Here is a 16,888-nt window from a genome sequence, read left to right as displayed (position 1 = left end):
GGTAGGAGAATATAAGTTCCTGAGAGAGTCTGGCACCCTTTACATACACACACCCACATATATACTCAAAGCCAAAATTTGCCCACTCAGTTGTGCTGTGTTTGTTCAGACAGCTAGCTCAATTCTGGAAAGCTGAAAAAAAAATAAATAAATTGAATAAATTTTCATATGGTGTCTAATTTGATTCAAATCAGATTTCTGGATATGTGACCCAATTTAACAAGGTCAAAACAGGGTTGATATGATTTATTTATTTATTTTCGTGTTTGATACCAGATGTTTGTGACATTTATTCACAGATATATATCCATAGCAAAATCTCCTAGTTAGTAGATAGCTAACTAGCTAACTTTAGCCTACCATGCAACACTCAGCATAGGTTACTGTATGTAAGCAAATATGACTAAAGTCCCATAGCCATAACTCTTATGCTGGAGATGTGTTTCCACCACATTTTAAAAGTGCAGTCCTTTAAAAATCATTTTTATAACAGCTTGCAGGGGAAACTGATCCGCACAGTTTCTAACAGTATCAGTTTAGCCCTATTTACATTGTTAATTTTTCAGAATGACGTATATAATAAAATGTCTTCTCTGCATCTTTTGCATCAAGGTATCTATAAATTAACACAGCAGGCATGAGTTTTTGGCAGCCTTCCTTTCCTGTAAATCCGGATGTTTACGTCACGCACATATTAATGTATAAAGAACACATTTATGGAAAACGTGTAATCATATTGTGGCATACTGTATGTGGATATAAAGTGAGATTTTATACGACTGCAGTTGTCATTATAATGGACAGTTTAGCCTGCAGGATTACGCTCTTTTTTGATTTACTTCATTTTTCTTGTAAGGGACTCAGTGAAGACTGACACAATGTAGGTGATGTAAAGCAATAATGACTAAAAGACTTCAAAAAAACCTAAAAAATGTCCATACTGTGTTAAAGATTTAAACTGTTAAAAGGAGGATTTTTTCCCATAAGACACATCTTGCAAATGAGGTTTGCTCTGCTGTGTGAACTCTAATTACCTTTTCATTTAGTTAGTGATAGTGACATCGTGTTCATTGGTGTCTGAACAAACCAATGTGGTGCTATTACAGTGATTCCTGCATTCAACACATCCAGTATCTTTTATCATCGTTTTTGATTTGTCATCTCTTTTGCAGTAATGCAAATTTTCCAAGAAGTGCTTGGCTGTTTCCACAGCTCTTAAGTGGCTCTCTCTCTCTCTCTCTCTCTCTCTCTCTCTGATTGACCCAAAACCATAACTCAGCAGACCTCAGTCCTGACACACACACCACTTCATCAACACTATATTTACCTTGTTGAGGCATCATTAAGACATTTACTATATTTCCCATTTCCCTTCAATGCAAGCGTGTGTGTGTGAGAGAGAGTAATGGAAATAGTGTGGCGCATCTTCACTGAGTTATACGGTTATTAAACACTCCCTGGAGGCTGGTTCGCAGTATCAATCCTTGTTCTCAAGTGATTCATTCAGACTGGTTGCCAGTTAACAAGCTCGGCCTGACACCCACTCTAATGCACTAGTAACAGATTCGGGCTTGCTGAGTGTGTGTGGAGGCTGTAATTTACACAGCCCTGAGTGGGACTATATCAACGTATTTCTCTCTCTGCTCTCAGAAGTCTAGACACTTGAGCTAAAGTGACTTCCTCTAGTTTTCATCAGTGTACAGATTCCAGCTTCTTTTTAATTGCTCGCATTATTTGAGCTTTTGAGTTTCTTATTTTGACTCTAAAATCCTGTGGTATTATATTGACGCCATTTACCTTTTTCCACTCATTCCTGTCTGTCATTCCCCTTGAGCTCCATCCATCCCGTGCCCTTTCCATCCCTGCTGCTATTCCTCGCTTTCTCAACTTCCAGTGGATCAGCACTTTCTGTCTGCATTGGCAGATACACTCTAATTCCCATAGATCTGTTAAGATTAAGCATTATGCTAATTACTTCCTCCAAAGCTTCCCTCACACTCCACTCTGCTCTTTCACTCTCTGTCACTCTCTCTGCCCCCCCAACTCTCTCTTTCTTCCTGCACAAGATTAGTGTTATCACTATGCCTGCACTGAGATGCAGTAGGCTTCATGTTATAAAATAAATCTGAGCATTTATGAAAGTGAGGTTATGCCCTCCTATTCTTAATCTCTTGTCTTGTGTAAAGGGCATTGTATTTGACATCAAGCATTTAATTAATTATTTTTTAGTAAATAATGTTCATCAGAATAATGATCAGAAGTGAAAAAATACAAAGGTCCTTGTGTAGAAATCCATAGTTTGTTCTGCACTAATTAAAAATACTTTGTATAAATCACAATTCTTCTTCTTCGTGAGTGATCAGTGAGCTGCATTTTTTTACAACTCTTTCTTGTATATCCTTTTATGTCAAAATTAGATTAGCAATGGAATAATATTTGATCAGGAAGATGAGAAAATGTCTGTGCATTAATATTTCTGAATGAATTGTTTGGTTTTGTAAGGGTAAGGATGCACCCTCATATTTTACACACCAAGAAAACTACTGTACATTGCTGGGCATGTCTCGAGTCTGAGACTTTATGTCCTGAAAGGGAGCAGCGGATTTTAAAAATGTTTATATCCCACTACACGTAAGCACCTCTCCAAACCTCCAAAAGTGTGTCCAAGCCAAAGTAATGGTTTTCTTTAAACGTCAATAGTCACACTATCTTTGCTATCACTTCTTTATGTTCTTTTGATACAGACCTTCTATTTCAAGTTCAGATTTTGTCATGAGTTACAATAACTACAAAACTAAGACAGTGTGTATGTACTGCACAGTGTGTGTCTGTGTGTGTGTGGTATAACTGTATTTGCACGACACACTTGCAGTCTAAAACTGTGACACAGTCATTACGTTGGAATTTAAAGTAACTCTCAGTGTGCATGTTTTATAGGGATTTCAAAAGATGTCTGTTTGCCCTCCAATAAAATGAAATAAATAAAATATTCACCGTAGTTTAATATGGATTTATGGTATTTATGGCTCTCAAACTCTGATCCATGATAATACTATGGTTTTATTAGGGTACTGGTAACGTCTTTTACATACAGTATTTATTACATATTTTACTGCCACAGTTTTACTGTGGTATCTTATAGTGATTCTGTGTGTGATACTCTTGCTCATGACATCACACTTGAATTATATTGTATTTGCATTAACTGTTGTACAAGCAAGTCCATAAGTATTTGTACAGTGACACAATTTTTGTAATTTTGCCTCTGTACACCACCACAGTGGATTTGAAATGAATCAATCAAGATGTGAGTGAAGTGTACTTTCAGTACTTTCAGCTTTAATTCAGGTTTAACAAAAACATTGCATTAACCGTTTAGGAATTACAGCCATTTTTTGCATAGTTCCTCCTTTTGGACAAATTATCATAATCATAAATATTACGATTATTTCTAATACTTGAATGCAAATCCTTTTTTCAGTCAATTCATTTCAAATCCATTGTATGTATGTATAAATGTATACAGACATGCCATAATAATCAGGCATATACAAAAATGATGGTTAATTTTTGTAAGGCTTCAGCCATTAATCACACACATGCTGCCTATGGAGTCTGTACAGACACCTCTGAAGGCAACTGAAACAAGCCAGAATGTGTGTGTGTGTGTGTGTGTGTGTGTCAGCCAGGAGCTGTATGCTCACTGGTAAGTGTGTAAGTATCTCCTCAGCCATGTTGTTGATTGTGTTTCTCAGCAGGAGTTTGGAGCTATGCGATACACACTCTGAAGGCCGTCTGATTAAAATGGAGCAGGTCCTTTCCTCCTCAGCCCTCGCACTGTTACTCACATTATTCAGCCCCTCACTTCCCCTGCATTGCTGCACTCCCCCCGCTGGCATGCAGGCTTCATTCATTCTGAGATGTTTGAGTGGTTTTAACTTCTCACACACACACACACACACACACACAGACACCACACACATACACAAACATTTCCTTTATAAATGACAGCCACTGCATAATATATCTCTTAAGATTGATGATATACTAAATGACTAAGTCTCTTGTGTGTGGGTGGTCACATCACATTCTCATGTAAATACATAAAAGAAATTGCATCATGCAACGTGCCATTAGGGTATTACAGTGCGTAATAAGGATATTCACACCATTATATAATAAGCAAAGGATGATTTGCAGAAAAAGTCTACTTCCACATTGAGTTAAAGACAGAACAAGAGAGAGAAAAACGTGGTGACAAAGGGAGGTTTCACTGGATTGTGACAGGGTTGACAAGAGGAGAAGGAGACGAGAGAGGGGAAACTGAATAAAGGAAAGTAGACACACAAGCACACACACACACACACACACACACACACACACACACACACACACAGTCGGAGGCTGACTGTAATCTCTTTAGATAGACAGTACGACCTGGTCACATAATGTCTGCAGGTTTTGACAATAAAAATGCAGCTCATGTAAGCACTTACGTCAATATTGTGTCATACAGAGTGTCCTCTACAATAAGGCCCCACAGTCTGCTTAGTCAGATTATTTCAAGCAGCAAGTTCCTCTGACGCAATCTATAGCATATCCACGACAAGTGTACATTAAAAAATGTGCCAACATAATGTCCAAGAATTAGTCTCAATAGAAGCTTACTGAGCATCTGTCTTATTTGTGACTAACTGGCAATGTAAAATATAGTGACATCAATCTTCTTGTGTTTACTCCAATATTTAAGAGACTATTTTCATTTTTGCATTTTCCTTTACTTTATCTGGCTTTCTAAAGGAAAGGAAAGATAAGCAAAAAAAAAATCTGTTATTTGAAGAAATACTATATATCAAGTTATAAGTTAAGGGGAAAAAATGAAAGCATTTTACACAACCTTTATGTAGTCCACTTGGACTCTGTGGCTTGTGGACGTTGGATGCCAAGCTTTTTTAAAGGTTTGATAAGAAATGTCAAGCCAAACTGTATACAGGCTACTGGATAATTTTGTTAATTCATTCATCCATTCATTTTCAATAACCGCTATATCCTGGTCAATATTGCAGTGGCTCTGGAGTCTATCAGAGGAATACTGAGTGTGAGGTGGGAATACACCCTGAATGGGACACCAATTCATCACAGGGCACCCCACACACACACACACACACACACACACACACACACACACACACACACACACACACCACCACCACATCAAGGGGCAAATTAGTCCCTAATTAAGCCAATGTTTTTGGGAAGTGGGAAGAAACCAGGGAACCAGCAGGAAATGCACATGAGCATGAGAAACTTCATACATACAGCAACGCGAGCTCAGGATAGGACCAGGGACCCTGGAGCTACGCGCTGTCACTGTGCGACCCACATACAATTATGTTCCTTTTATTTAAATTGTATTTACTATAGTAATAAAACCCAGGAAAGAAGGAAAATATGGTTATACATCTGTGTACACAGGTAGAACAGGTAGGAGCTGAAATTGTGAGAGAGAGTCTCACAATCTGCTACATACTATAGGATTGTTCCTGGAGAAATTTACTATGACCATTTGGATTTATTACTTTTGCACATCCTAATTTGTCAAAATGTGTTGCTGTCTCCATTATTATAGCTCCATGTTACAAACTTACACAACAAATCAATGGTCAGTGGTTGCTGTGTGACTTGATATTCTGACCATAAGATATCTTTATCTTTAAAAAAAAATGCCATGAAGGTCTTGGTCTGCAACGATGAAGTGAAGTGAAGTGACTTGTGGCCAAGTATGGCGACCCATCCAAGTGCACACAGCCTTTTTTTGCTGTGGCGCCCAGGGAGCAGTTGGGGGTTTAGTGCCTTGCTCAAGGGTCTCACCACAGTCATGGTATCGAGGGTGGGAGAGAGCGCTGGTCATTCACTCCCCCCCACCTACAATCCCTGGCGGCCCTGAGACTCGAACCCACAACCTTCAGGTTCACCTTCGGGTTACAAGTCCGAGCCTCTAACCATTAGGCCACGACTGCTCCCAAAGTAACTACTCTGTCACAAGCCGGGCTCGAACTCGGGTCCCTGGTGTGGTGGTTGAGAGCTCTACCACTTAGCTACAGAGGCAGTTTAGGTAAGTTTAGGTAAGTTTAGGTAAGTTTAGGTATGTTTAGGCATGTTTAGGTAAGTTTAGGTATGTTTAGGCATGTTTAGGCAGTTTAGGTATGTTTAGGTATGTTTAGGCATGTTTAGGCAGTTTAGGTATGTTAACCCTTCAGAACATTGCCCAGAGCATTACACTGCCCCCAACTGGCTTGCCTTCTTCCCATAGTGCATCCTGGTGCCGTCTCCTCGCCAGGTAAGTGACGCACACGCACCCGGATGTCCATATGATGTAAAAGAAAACATGATTCATCAGACCACCTTCTTCCACTGCTCAATGGAAGTTTAGTGGTGTGTATGATCACCTGCATGCATGTCTTTCTGCTGTGTCAAGTTATGATGTCTTATTCTCCCAGCTTATGTCCAGGTTTTAATAAAAACTCATCTGCACCATTCAGATCACCAGAGGCAGAGCTCTGGCTGCACAGTCTCAGCTCTGGGACAAATTCAACAACTCTCCCTCACTGTGGACGGCAGAATGTGCCTGCCAACCATGAGGAGTGTGTAGCACTAGTGCTTCTGTCAGTGCTGGCAGCCTCATGTCTAAATGTCAACATGCTGGCCTGAGGTGCAGGAGGCGACTGCAAGAGAAACACTAATGTCATGATTCACGTGGCAGCTGCATTAGAGCCAATTTCAGAGCCACGATTGGCAAAGCAGCTTGGTGGAGCTTATCACAGTGTTTCTCTCATCTGTTAGAGAGATTGTGTGTCTGTGTGTGTTGGATTTAAAAAAAAAAAAAAAAGTAATATATAAGGGAAAGCAGGAGAGACAAAGTAAGAAAAAAGAATGTATGGTTAGTGTTTTTGCAGGTAACTAGAATTGTTTGGAGATTAAAGCTTAAGTTTCTACAGTGGGATGCAAACCTAATAATACAACACTTACAGGGACATATGAAGACATTAACTTCCTCTGCTCTACACACAAATATTTACATTTTCAAAACAATTTTTTTCTATCAAAATTTCTAATGAACTCATAGGCAATGTGTTTATGTGTGCTTTGTGATTGTGTGGCATACATGGCATACATGCCGTGGTCTGGGAAAACCCATTGGATGTTGCTGTGGCTGAATTCTGGAAAACATCCAAAAATTTACTCTACCAAAACAGCACGGGAATGTTTTGTTATATATTTTAGGGGTGTAATGCAGTGTCATGATCTGTAAAAATATTCATATCTGTATCTATATTCAGATATAAACCAGCATGAACTAAACCAGGTTTTTTTTTTATTATTATTATTTAAATATGAACTGTATCACTATGCCCATGGAAAAATGAAAAACACTGGGGTGGAAAAACAGAAGTAGAAATGCCGGCACTTTCAGCATGGTCTATAATTTCTGGCTCTTGACAGTTCCTCAACCTCAGCTACATCACTCCAGTTCCTACTTGGTCACAACTAGGGATGTGTGCAGAACCTTCTCACACAGTTATTATTTTTTGTTTGTAAACATCCACAACATTTTAAAATTAATTTTGTTGGTTCTATTTCCCAATATATAAACAAAGTAGGCTAATTTAAACCACAGCGACCCTGGCTAGGCAGTTACTAAGGATGAATGACTGAATACCATAAATGCATCATGCAGTGACTCAAGTTCACGTCTTTGTCCCATGAGCTTTATATGTGTATGTGACTGCTTGCTAAAGCCCACAAGCTTCATATACCTAAAGTCTTTTTATTGTTGTTTTTATTTAGACTATCTTCCTAAGGCTATGTTGAACCCAATTTAACAAACACGGTGGTGAAAACAGTCTATCACAGATCTTTCAAAAAGTGTCTAAAACCTTGCTAGTAAGTGTTACTTTCTCACACAGTGAATGTCAGGATTTGTTACCTGCTGTAGTAAAATGGACATAAGCCTAATCATTCAGTTTCCTAATCATATACTGGCTGTCAAAATACATGTGATGCTCGGGCGCCACAGTCAGAATGCAATCTTTAAATGCGATTTTCTCTGTTTTCTCTTGTGTGGGTAACTACACTTTAAAATGCTAGAACTTTACTTCTGGTTGAGATATGTGTAAAAGGGAACATATTGTAGTTTCACTTACAGGAAAGTCTGTTGTTTTCAGAACTATATATAGTGCAGTAATGTCAAAATTTCACAATGTGAAGGGTTTTGCCTGACATATGTCAAATTGTCAACCTCTCAAGCAGCTCAGACCTGAAAAATGTACAATTATCGTAAGGGAGGTGCAAAGTTTGTTGTAGTTTGTGATAGCCTGAAGGACAAAAAGAAATAAAGTACCAAAGCTGTCTTATACTTCCTTCTGAAACCTTCAGATTATCAGAGAAAATGCTTCAAAGTCTCCAAAAACAGTCACACACAAACGTCCCACTCACTTCTACAGCAATTCACAGTGACCTATCGAGAGGTCGGAATAGCTCTGTGATGAGATGTGCGTGTTTAAAGCGAATTTGGATGAAATGCAATGCTAGGAACCAGTGTTTCACAAGTAGTGAATTTATAGTTTATCTCCATTCCCCAGGAGAAGGATGGCGTGATTGCTCTATTTTAAATTAAGTAGTTAAACAATGTTTAATTTTCTAAGTATAGTTTAAACAATATATATTTTTAACCCATTAAGTCATGTAATTCCTCTTGGTTGCTTAGAGGCACTTTTTTCTTCAGTTTAATGCTATGGATAATTCCCAAATATCTAAGCCCATAGTTTAGATCAATTTAGAGTTTACAACATAAACAGACAACATTAGAGAAGGCAGACAAGCACAGGTCAAAGGCAGGAAACACTACAGAACTAGGAAAATATACAGGAAACTAGAACTAGCAAATGGCTTGGAATTGAAGGTTAAATGAACAATAAAGGATTAAACCTTCATTCATCTTCAGTAACTGCTGTATCCTGGTGAGAGTTTCAGTTGAAGAAACCTTAGATATCAGTCCATTACAGAGCATCACATCCGTTCAGACATTCACTCACACCAACGGGAATGTTGATGTTTTGCTGTTTTGAGACACGAGAGAAAAGCAGAGGACCTGGAGGAAAAACATGGACACCTGAGTTAAAGGAGCTCAGGATCCTGGAATTGCCCAAAGAAATACACGAGCTAAATCAAAACAGAAGCTCAAATCAGGGAGAGCAAGATTGTGACACAGTGTTTAGGTTTTAATTTTGTAGAAAAATTTGTGGCTTAGATACTTACATTTTTAAACTGTCTTGCCCAACACTTCCAAGAAGAAACGTTTATTTCATCTTCCTCTGATAAGGTCACAGTAAAAAACTCCAACATCTTCAACTCTATCAAAGTGAAGTGCACCACCCTGCACCCTTGTATGATACATCCATCTACTCTTCGGGAAAAACCATTAATATTCCTGGCTCTCAGAAGTTCATCATCTCTGACCAAGCAGGATAGAGTATACATCAGTATCAGTGATACATTAGCGACTTTGTATATTTTACAGTTTTGTTGTTAATATGAATTTAGGTAGTCATCCAGTTTTTTAGCTGCTATACATTCTTTGCATGTTGAATCTTTATTAATTGCTTATGAGGCACTTTGTCGGTATTAGCAGTGTGGACAGCACACACAGTCACATTACTACACTACTCACAGTCTCATTCTCTGTCCCTTTAAACCAACATCAGGCAGGCAGGCTTAATTTTTTAACACTCCAGTCCACACCACACCGCAGCCGGAGAGAGAGAGAAAAAGAGAGAGTGAGAGAATAGACAAGGGGGAGGGAAGCAGAGGAAGTCAGGAACGAGACGGGAGAAGGAGTGACCGTGAGTGATCGAGGAAAAAAAAAGGAGGGATATGAATGACAGAGGGAGGGAAAACAGGAGGGAGGAGAGAAAATGGGAGGGCTTTGAGAAAGAGGGACGGAGTAAGAGAAGCATGCTTCCAGTGTTGGCTCGCTAATACAGGCAAGAGGGGGAGAGACAGGGAGTCACACACTCATACACTCTCTCTGTCACACACTTATGCCGTCTCTCTCTCACACACACATACACATACACATACAGAGTTCCATACTGACAGAGTTGCCACAGAATCAGGACCTGGGGACTGAAGAGAACTGGACCAGAACTCCCATAATTGGACCTGCGGGACAAGGTTTCTTTCTCAGGACTTGTAAAGCAGGACCGGTGCTCGGAGATGACTGACACGTAGAGCCATTCATAAAGTAAGGGACAGAAATCTGCATCCATCTTCTCCACACCTCCCTCTTCCCACTCATCCCTCATTCATTCATTCCTCTCTTCCTCGTGTCTCAGCGTGGGTGAAGGACACAGGACTGCCTGCTCCTCTGTGCTAGCTGCACACCACAGTGCACTCCTTCCTCTCTCCCTCTCACTCCCTCTCATTCATTCTCCGCTCTCTCCCTCGTTCCTGAATGTCACCTCTGCATGGGGGAGCCTTTGGAATTTACAAACCTTTTCCCAAAGGCCAGAGATGGAGCGAACGCTGAGGGGGCTAAAAGAGGACAGAATCAGTCTTCCGTCCAATTCCTTTCATCCTCGCTTCTCTTTCTGTCATCCCGTAATCTGGACGTGAGCTTCTGGCATTGTTTGAACCTGGTTTAGATTTCTTCATTTTTTTAATGTATTATAAAAATGATTTCTTTGCTTTTGAAATTGTGTCATTTTGTAATTGAATTCCACTGCGGATTGCCGCATTTGTAGTTTTTTCCTGGAACATTTCTGTACATTGCAATTTGCGTTTTTGAATCTGGCTCGCACAATGTTCTCTGCTGTGAGACACTGATAACATCTGGAGTCGATGTAAAGCTGAAGTGTCTGCTCGAGGTTTCTCTGTGTGTGTGGAGCTGGGACTTACCGGACAGGTCAATCTGCGACGGGACAAGAGACACAGACAGGTCAAAACTAGACAGAAGCATGCTTTGTCAGTGCTTAGTTCTTCCAACAGCAACATGACTCTGATAATAACTCACTGTCACACTCGAGGTCCGACACTGGCGTATCAGAGCGACTTCTGAAACACGACACCAGCAACCCAACCAACAACTTCAGCATCAATAACAGCCTCCACCCTCAAGAGACTTTTCTTTAATTTGTATCTTTCTGGCTGTGCCCCGTTGCCCGTCTCTGTCCATCATCCTGGGTGGTTGGGCGGCTTGGCGGCTCAGTGACGCCCTCCGTGCCCCTTGGGTGAGCTGGGCACAGCAAGATGGCCGCCCTCGCCAGCTCGCTGATCCGGCAGCGCAGGGAAGTGAAGGACCAGCAGGCCAACCGGCAGATCTCCAACAAGCGCAAACCCTGCCCCAAGAGCAACAAGTCTCTGTGTCAAAAACAGATCCTCATCCTCATCTCCAAAGTGCGACTATGTGGCAGTCGGGGGAGAAAACTGGAGAAGAGACCAGGTAAGTCCAAAAAAGGCTTCAATTTCTCCACTGGTTGTCATCTCATGACACAGACACTTTACGTTTTAGGGTTATATGGTTATAAAAGACACAAACAGTCAGTATGAGTGTTTGAAATTAACAGTCATAGCTTATAATTCAGTTATTCATCTTGTAGCATATATGCAGTAACTGCAATGAAACTAACAGGAAGTGTGTGTAGCTATGAGGGTGAAGAACAGAAATCTGCACCTGCCAACTGGTCCTGGGAATTTTATGGAGTTAATTTGAAAAAGTACACATTGAGGTTTCAAAATTCATGCATAAGCATGTGAGTGGTTTGCATACATTTGTATGGTGAGGAAACACTTTAACAAAATTATCATGACTATCAGAATGTGTGTATACATGGTGCTCTGCGCTGGAACGGCATCCCATCCAGAGTATTTCAGGGACAAGCTCTGGATCCACCATGACCCTGAGAAGGGGTTACTGAAGATGAATGACTGAACTACAACTTTTCAAGTCTAATTTAAAGCTTTCCATAAAAATATATTTGTATGCTCTGTGTTGTCCTTCTCTCCACTGGTAGGAAGATATCACTGTTTGCTGTGATCTGATTGTCTGCCATGTCTCCTCACCTGTAAGCCACATACAAGACAGTAATAGTGTGTGTGTGTGTGTGTGTTTTGTGCTGAATGCTTGAGTGTCATCTGTTTGTGCAATAAAGCACATCGAGACCTTTACTCTGTTACAATAAATCAATCACAGCACTGATGAGTTCATGGTCAGAAACACAGTAAAGAAGGGGGAAGGCCCTCCCGAGCTTTACGGCATCATGGGAGAAGTGATGTGGAACAGAACTGTCTTGGTCAGAGCTGCTCCTCTTCCTCCTGAGACAGCATGATGCATTGTTTACTGTCACCCAGCCAGAGTGACCTTACACAGCTCTTGGAAAAATAGCTGCATTAGATTTGTTTTAGACCAAGAATTCAATTTTCCATAATACATCTATTTTTATGTGCCCATGACCAAATTACCATATTTTACATGTACATTAAGATGGAAATATCAAAAAATAAATATCGGTTCACTGAAAAACAGCAGCAAAAGATTAAATCTAGAGCAGCAGACCAGAGACTATAGTATGTGAAAAGGCATTGCCCTTGATTCAAATGGATTTAATTAGTAACTACCTGTGCCAGTAGAGGGCGCCACTGAGATTAATGCTAAATAAGTCACAGAAATGCCTCTAAAGCTTAAAGAATGTGTGCTGGATCTGACAATACCAGACTTTATTTTCTATTTACACATTTTTGTATCTTAGAAAAAGTTCCACACATTCCAGCAGCTGTCTTTAGCATATCTGCTAGAGAAGCTTTCTGGTCTCTGTAAATATATATATATATATATAAAAAAAAGACCTCTCTACTTTCCTGTCAAACAATCACAACAAACCTGTTAATTTAAAATGCTCCACCGCTTGCACTAGTGTTCAGGGGTACTAGTTTAGATGTGTGTGTTTTAGGGTGTGGTTTTTAAAACAACAGTTCTCTGTCCTGAAGTCTTTCTTGTAGGCTCCTTCAACAAGCATTAAATAAACATCTCCTTGCAGAAAACTTATCAATGATTATATATGTTTTTTAATCTATTCATGTGGAGTGTAAATAAAAGATCCTCTGTACATTGTTACTACAGAAACAATAACATATTAGTATGAGTGCATTAATATAAATCTTGAAGCTGGAACTATGGTTGAAGCTGCTATTATAGAAAATTAATCAACACCTTCCGACCAATCAGAATCAAGCATTTTCTAGTGCTGTGGTATAATTAACATTAACAATCACTGACTTTAGTATTAATGATCCATAAGTAATGTTAACATAGTAATCAATACTTGTGTTAATTGATGTTTGTTTGAAACTCCTTAATTTGCTAATGTTTCTTCCTTTCCTGACTAAAACATGAATTAATGCATAAGTTCTTAGGAGTTATCATTTTTTAAAATAATTCTTATCAACAGAATGGCTTGGCTCACTTTTTTTTTCCACTCTGCAAGTTAATATAACAAGAAAACACAGGTTCATAATGTCATGTTACCAAGGATCCATCAAAAAAAATTCTCTGTCATGATAGACAGATAGAAAACTTACTGACCATTATAGTGCTGACACTGGAGTGGTGGCGATGGGGCAAGATGTATATTAGGGTGTGTGTTGGGTTGCATATGTTGGAGTGTGTGTGTTGGAGTGTATGTTGTGTATATGTTGGCGTGTGTGTTTGAGTATATGTTTGGGTGTATTTTGGAATGTGTGTTGGGGAGTATGTTGGGGTGTATGTTGTGGTATATGATGGGGGTGTATTGGAGTATATGTTAGAGTGTATAGTATATGGTGAAGTGTATTGTTGGGTGTATGTTGGGGTGTATGGTGGAGTGTATGATGTAGTGTATGTTGCAGTGTATGCTGTAGTGTATGGTGTAGTGTATGTTGGTGTGTATAGTGGAGGTGTATGTTGTAGTGTATGTTGGGGTGTATAGTGGAGTGTATTTTGAGGTGTATGTTGTAGTGTATGTTGGGGTGTATGTTGTAGTGTATGTTGTAGTGTATGTTGGAGTGTATGGTGTAGTGTATGTCGGGGTGTATGTTGGAGTGTATGTTGGAGTGTATGCTGGAGTATATGTTTGGGTGTATTTTGGGATGTATGCAGGGGTGTATGTTGGAGTGTATGTTGGAGTGTATGCTGGAGTATATGTTTGGGTGTATTTTGGGATGTATGCAGGGGTATATGTTGGAGTGTATGTTGGCAGGTATTTTGGAATGTGTGTTGGGGAGTATGTTGGGGTGTATGTTGCGGTATATGATGGGGTATATGATGTATAGTATATGGTGAAGTGTATTGTTGGGTGTATGTTGTAGCATATGTTGGGGTGTATGTTGTAGTGTATGGTGGAGTGTATTGTGGGATGTATGTTGTAGTGTATGTTGGAGTGTATGGTGGAGTGTATGATGTAGTGTATGTTGGGGTGTATGTTGTAGTGTATGGTGTAGTGTATGTTGGTGTGTATGTTGTAGTGTATGTTGTAGTGTATTGTGGAGTATATGTTCGGGTGTATGTTGGAGTGTATGTTTAGCGCTTTTTTGTTTCTTATTTTCTGTAAAGCTGCTTTGAGACAATGTTCATTGTTAAAAGCGCTATACAAATAAAATTGAATTGAATTGAATTGAATTGAATGTTGTAGTGTATGTTGGCGTGTATGTTGTAGTGTATTGTGGAGTATATGTTGGGGTGTATGTTGTAGTGTATGTTGTAATGTATGTTGTAGTGTATGTTGTAGTGTATGTTGGGGTGTATGTTGTAGTGTATGTTGGGGTGTATGTTGTAGTGTATTGTGGAATATATGTTGGGGTGTATGGTGGAATGTATTTTGAGGTGTATGTTGTAGTGTATGTTGGGGTGTATGGTGGAGTGTATTGTGGAGTATATGTTGGGGTGTATGTTGTAGTGTATGTTGGGGTGTATGGTGGAGTGTATTGTGGAGTATATGTTGGGGTGTATGTTGTAGTGTATGTTGGGGTGTATGTTGTAGTGTATGTTGGGGTGTATGGTGGAGTGTATTGTGGAGTATATGTTGGGGTGTATGTTGTAGTGTATGTTGGGGTGTATGGTGGAGTGTATTGTGGAGTATATGTTGTAGTGTATGCTGTAGTGTATGTTGGGGTGTATGTTGTAGTGTATAGTGGAGTGTATGTTGGGGTGTATGTTGTAGTGTATTGTGGAGTATATGTTGTAGTGTATGTTGGAGTGTATAGTGGAGTGTATTTTGAGGTGTATGTTGTAGTGTATTGTGGAGTATATGTTGTAGTGTATGTTGGGGTGTATAGTGGAGTGTATTTTGAGGTGTATGTTGTAGTGTATTGTGGAGTATATGTTGTAGTGTATGTTGGGGTGTATAGTGGAGTGTATTTTGAGGTGTATGTTGTAGTGTATTGTGGAGTATATGTTGTAGTGTATGTTGGGGTGTATAGTGGAGTGTATTTTGAGGTGTATGTTGTAGTGTATTGTGGAGTATATGTTGTAGTGTATGTTGGGGTGTATAGTGGAGTGTATGGCAGGGTGTATGTTGTAGTATTTTGGGGTGTGTTTTGGGGGTTAGGAGGTGAGGCCCAGTGGCACACACAATGCACAAGTCTAAAGATTTACTTCTCTTTCACTTATTACACACACACACACACACACACACACACACACACACACACTGATGCACATTTCAGAGAGCTGCATCAGTTCAGAGGGTCAGGCTCTGCATAGTCTCTGTGTCTCTGTGGGTATATTAATGACAGTCATGTGGCAAGTTCATCATGGTAATTATGAGGGAAACCATCCTCCCATAGCACAGCATCTGCTGCAGCAGAGTTAATTCCCAGCTAAAATACCACACCGTTCTCCTGGACACAGACTTCCTTCTCCCTTGGTCAGTGTGTGGATCAGCATAAACTCCTCCAAAGCGCTGCAGTTATTCAGTTATTGTTTTATTATGTGGATGATAGAAGGAGATCTGTATCAGAGAGAGTGAGAGAGAATGAGAGAGAGAGCCCTTTGTGAGTAATTTCACAATAAACTCCTTAGAGAAGGCTGAATTCTCTCTCTCTCTCTCTCTCTCTCTCTTCCTCTTTTTGTTTTTACTTTTCTGTCATTGGGTGAGCAAGAAAAATGGGATCACAAAAAGGTAATCCCTCATTCTAACTCTCTTTCAGTCCTGTCAGAGAACTTCAAGTTTACTCCAGCTTGTTAAACCTAGATTGCAAAGGAATTGGTAGATATTTGTGTGTGTGTGTGTGTGTGTGTGTGCCCATTCCAGGACTAACTCAGTGAGGGGACTCTTTCTCTCTCTCTCTCTCTCTCTCTCTCTGTCAGTGGGGAGCAGGTAGGTCACTGTGACTGCTCAGTGATTTTATTGATTGAGTTTCTGATCTTTCACTGCACACAGATTTATCTTCACCTGCAGGACGCAAGTCTGGGTGCTGCAGCTCAGCATGGAACAAGTGCTGTCACGAATGAGCAGAGTGTGAGTTGATGTGTGTCTGTGTGTGTCTGTGTGTGTGTGTGTGTGTGTGACCTCTGTCTTTTTTGTTCAGGGAGCTTTGGCTGCACCAAGCCAAAACACAAATACACACACACACACACACTCACACACACACTAACCCTAACCTTAACCATAGTAACCACAAGTACTTTTTTATTTTTATTTATTTATTTATAATAAAAGTTGCTTTTTCGTGTAAAAAAAAAAAATCAGATTTCATTGTGGGGACCAGCCAAATTCTACCCACAACTCTAAAAGACCTAAAACCTATATAGGAATAAAGTGAAAAAAAAAAAATTGAATGTGAATAAGTGCTACAG

At 39.8% G+C, this 16,888-nt stretch overlaps 1 protein-coding gene across 1 annotated transcript in view; it reads left to right on the top strand.

Annotated features, from left to right (window-relative positions):
- Nucleotides 1–9,966: 9,966 nt before the first annotated feature.
- fgf11a (fibroblast growth factor 11a) overlaps nt 9,967–16,888 on the top strand; it is a 63,180-nt gene continuing 56,258 nt past the window's right edge. Inside the window, exon 1 of the mRNA XM_026935993.3 lies at nt 9,967–11,500. Within this exon, the coding sequence (XP_026791794.1) occupies nt 11,308–11,500 (193 nt within the window). The 5' untranslated portion in view covers nt 9,967–11,307. The remainder of the gene's footprint in view (nt 11,501–16,888) is intronic.

The sequence above is a fragment of the Pangasianodon hypophthalmus genome, chromosome 4 (genome assembly GCF_027358585.1).
Source record: "Pangasianodon hypophthalmus isolate fPanHyp1 chromosome 4, fPanHyp1.pri, whole genome shotgun sequence".
Classification (NCBI taxonomy): Eukaryota; Metazoa; Chordata; class Actinopteri; order Siluriformes; family Pangasiidae; genus Pangasianodon; species Pangasianodon hypophthalmus.
Note: the sequence above shows the minus strand (reverse complement) of the source record. Positions and strands in the feature narration are given on the sequence as shown.